The 4,256-nt window shown below is 40.9% G+C and overlaps 1 protein-coding gene across 1 annotated transcript in view; it reads left to right on the forward strand.

The window, feature by feature from the left end:
- Window positions 1-4,256, forward strand: part of MAP2K1 (mitogen-activated protein kinase kinase 1) — a 20,288-nt gene that overhangs the window by 4,110 nt on the left and 11,922 nt on the right. Inside the window, exons 4-5 of the mRNA XM_031059658.1 lie at window positions 2,167-2,244; window positions 2,752-2,803. Coding sequence (XP_030915518.1) covers window positions 2,167-2,244; window positions 2,752-2,803 — 130 coding nt within the window. The remainder of the gene's footprint in view (window positions 1-2,166; window positions 2,245-2,751; window positions 2,804-4,256) is intronic.

Here is a 4,256-nt window from a genome sequence, read left to right on the forward strand (position 1 = left end):
TTCCTGCTGGCCATGGGAAATCCAGCTCTCAAAATTGAGAGGAAGAGTGAAAAATAGGAAAAATTGTGGTAAAAAACTGTCTGGGCATTGCTGGAGGATATGTTAAATGTCACAGATGTGCACAGCTGCAGTTGCTGAAGGAGCCTGTGTGTTGCCACATTCCAGAGGAGAAATAAAAGGCCTAAAGAGTCTCAATTTTTTTGTCAATGAGAAAATCACCAGCAGCAATCAGGGTTTGTAGGTTCCTAAGCAGGGTATAATATATCTGACAGGGAATATTATGTCTGACAACAAACACTTTCAATTTGAGAGAAGGCAGGGTGAAATCTAGTGGCTCAGTGCTGAATCTGGTGCAAGCCAGACTGGATACAACATTTTACACATAGAACAGCTGATCAATAAGTTATGAAATCAAAAGAGAGGTGGATTATCATAGTCTTAATTTATGTTATTATTATGCTATTATATTATCATTATTATACTATTATTATAGTCATAATTTATTATTATAGTCTTAATTTAGCATTAAGCTTAATGCAGATCATTGGTAGAAGTTTTTGGTCTCTTTTTGGATAAAAGGTTGGATGAAAATCTCCACTGTGGTCTTTTTTATTTCAGTTGTTACCACTCAGAAATCTTATTTTTAGCAGTGGGTTACAAAACCTAAGTAGGATTACGAACAAAAAGTTGGAGGTGGAACGGGCATGGAACTTGAGTGTTTGATATTTTTAGGTCCCTAAATTCAAGATCAATGCCTGACTTTGCTTAGCAGCAGGTATTTAACAGGCAAAAGGGTTGGAGGCAGCTCCTGCAAGACACTGAAGGCTGCAGCCAAGACAAGGCAGCTGAATTGTGTTCAGCCTTGCCTAGGATCAGAGCTGCTCCTCGGGGAAGGGGAAAAGGTTTTTTTTCTGTAACAAATTCTGGTTAATGTACCAGTGTCTCAGCAGAGACAGCTGTCCAGAAATTCAGACTAGTTTAACAAGAGATTTCTAGAGATTTTTTTTTTCTGCTGGTGTATTTTTAATCAAGTGTGGAGTATGTGGGTGTGTTTTTTACAAAAATACGTGATCAGATAAGTATTTATATACTTCCCTTCTCATAAGAGTTGTAGGTTTTAGTCCTCAAATAATAAACTTTTGTGTTCCAGTTTTTGTGCTTTCACCCTGTGTAAATGTTGATGGGAACTTCCAAAGGGAGGTTAAGGCAGAAGGCAATTAATTACTCCAGTTGGATCTTTATGGCAAGTATTGGGAGTTATCCAGTGCTGATCCAGACAACAGGATATGGTTTTAAATTGGAAAAATAACTTTTCAATTTCTTCTTTGGTTGTATATTCTCTTCTCCAGAGAATCCAGACCTTATGCACAAGTCTATTGTTGAATCAGTTGCTAAAAATAAACAGCATTTTTCCCAGTTTTCCTTTTGAAAAGCTCTTAGCAACAGTGGGATATATTTGCCTTTGCTGGGGGTGTGTGTGCATGCAGGCAGTTTATTTAATCTAATAAACAAGGCCATGGCTTACCAGGGGACCTTCAAACCATTTTCTCCCTATTTTGGTTCTTTCTGTGCCAAACCACCCTTGGAAGAGTCACCCTGGAGCTGCAGAAGGGACAGAGGCAGCTCCTCCTGGGCAGGACCTGCTCTGGGACAGGAGTGGGACAGGGATCTGGGTTCTCTCATCATCCTGGGGTCTCTTTCAGTAGGACGAGTTTTCAGCCCCATAATCAGGATCAATAAAATCTTTTCTTTCTGTCTTTGGAGGAGGAGGGTTATGGTGGATGACTATGACAGGAAAAAAATGCATTGGTAAAAATCACAGAAACCTGTGAAATCTTTCCTGCTTGCTTGTCACTGCTTGTGGACAGTGCTGCCTTAAGGAGATCCAAACCATGGAAGTGCTGCTGTGGAAGAGCATTGTGTGCAGTGTTTATTTGAGTGGATGTTGTTAGTGGCCAAATGTTTATTTAAAATAAACACAAACCTGACTGATTCCTCCCGAGGAGCGATTTATTTATTTCAGATTTGCACCACAACAATGTTAAAGCAAACATGAAGAGCAACTTGGGGTTTTTTTAAACAAATTAAGGCTTCAGTTTACAGCCCTGCTTAAAATATTTCAGAGCAATTTGATTCAAGTTTGACTATTCAAATATTTCTTGTTAGGATGGTGGCTCCTTGGATCAAGTGCTGAAAAAGGCTGGGAGGATTCCAGAGCAGATCCTGGGCAAAGTTAGCATTGCGGTGAGTGGGGCAGGGGATGGCACCTCTGGGCTGGGCTGGGCAGGGCCACATCCAGGGGATGGGGGAGGAGGGAGGAGGGAATATTCCCAGGTTTTTCAGTGTGCTTTTTCATTTTTCACTTTCTCTTTGTACGTGGTAGCTGTGGGCACTGGAATGAGTAACACATTCTGGGGTGTGTGCCTGGAGTTGCTGCTTTTGGATCAGTTGATGCTTCTGGATAAGAGCTGAATTGACACTTCCTTATTTTCCAGCATTACCTTTTCCTCTGCATTCTGCAGCAAGGATGTGCACAGAGCTCTCTGTACACAGAACACTCAGGAAGGGTTTGGGTTTGTTTTTCATTTGTCTAGTCCGAGCTGGAAGGACAGATTAAAACTCAGTGTTGATTAGCAGTGATTACATTTTGGGGTTTTTGTTAAGCTGCATGCATTTGGAATTCTTGTGCAGACAAAGCATTCAACTCTCTCTTCTGCTTCCTAAATTAATTTCTTTTTCATTTGTCTGTAGGTAATAAAAGGACTCACATATCTGAGAGAAAAGCATAAAATAATGCACAGAGGTGAGATAAAAGTTTGTGTTGTAACTTTCCCAGAGGTGAGATAAAAGTTTGTGTTGTAACTTTCCTAGAGTATAATTTTTATTTACATTAAAATGCCTCTTTTTTTCTGTGCTGGGTTCTTTATGGTTCCATATGACTTTGGTTCAAAGGGCTTTTCTTGGGCAGTGTAAGGCAAACTTTTTGTTTTAAATCCAAATCTCTTCCCATGACTATCAAGTGTCTTCAACTTCTATCTTCCTGCAGCTTATCTGGGTTTGTAATCCATGCTTGAACTCCTGTTCTTGCATTTTATGTGCACACAGAACTTGTCTGTGTTTGAGACTGATTGCAATGAAAACCTCTGAGCTACATTTCATTTGACTGTTCAATAGTCATTGCAATGAAAACTTTTAAAAGAAAGTCACTTTTTTCCCATCTATCTTACATTCACATGCTGCTTATTGAGAGCTGCCATGCAGAACTGCATCCTTTGCATACTTTAAAACAATTAAAAACCATGGTGAAGCTGTGTAGAATGGGAGCGTTGCTTCCCTTGGGTCTCTAGTTACTTTAGAATAAATGTATGAAATTATTTTCTGCTTTTAGTTGCCCTTTTTAAAATCCAGCTCCTCCATTACTCTGTTGCATGTTCCATTAAAGAAGAGTGACCCTTGGTACAGTAATAAATCCATTTTTGCTGCTGTGGGTGTGCTGTGAAGGTGGGGCTGGAGCAGTGCTGGTGCCCTGTGTGCAGCCCACAGCAGCTGCTGGGCAGCTTTGGACCACAGGAGAATACTCAGATGATAAAATATCTGCAGCAGACATTAATGCATGTCTGAATTTACATTTATTGCCCAGACCAAAAAGAGGAATCGGCAATCCCAGCTTGCACAAGCTGTTGTAGGATCACCTTACACATGAAGTTGTGTTTATCACACATTCCTGGTTTGTGGGGTTTTTTTAAACAAATATAGCTCTCTTGTGGAGCAGGGAGGTTGGAGGGAGACTCTAAACATTTCTGGTGACAGTTTCAAAGCCATTTGTCTGTGTTCAGAGCATAAGGACTCCAGGGAAGGAGATCACCTTATTTTAGGGCACCCTGGTGGAGTTGCTGCTGCATCTTGTCCTCACGTCAGCCACACCAGTGGGTTGTTACTATGTTGGTTGCTTGGGGTTTTTTTTTAGGTTGATCTTGCTCAGCTGAGACAGCAGTTTTTATTTATTTATTTTCAGTTTTACCATCTGTAAATCTGATAAATCCAAAGTGAAGCCCTCCTGATCTTGTTTAAGTGCAGCTTAACCTCACGGTGTTTGCTAGGTCAGAGATTGCACTGCCGGTTCATGGAGCAGCACAAATCAAAATTCCCCTTTGTACTGGATTGAGGGTGCCCTGCAGTGTACAGCTCCATGTCCACGTGGTGGTTTTTGTTTCTCAGCCCAGCTTCCCTCCTGTGTGCTCTGACAGCAGCAGGAA

The sequence above is a fragment of the Geospiza fortis genome, unplaced genomic scaffold, assembly GCF_000277835.1.
Source record: "Geospiza fortis unplaced genomic scaffold, GeoFor_1.0 scaffold2, whole genome shotgun sequence".
NCBI lineage: Eukaryota > Metazoa > Chordata > Aves > Passeriformes > Thraupidae > Geospiza > Geospiza fortis.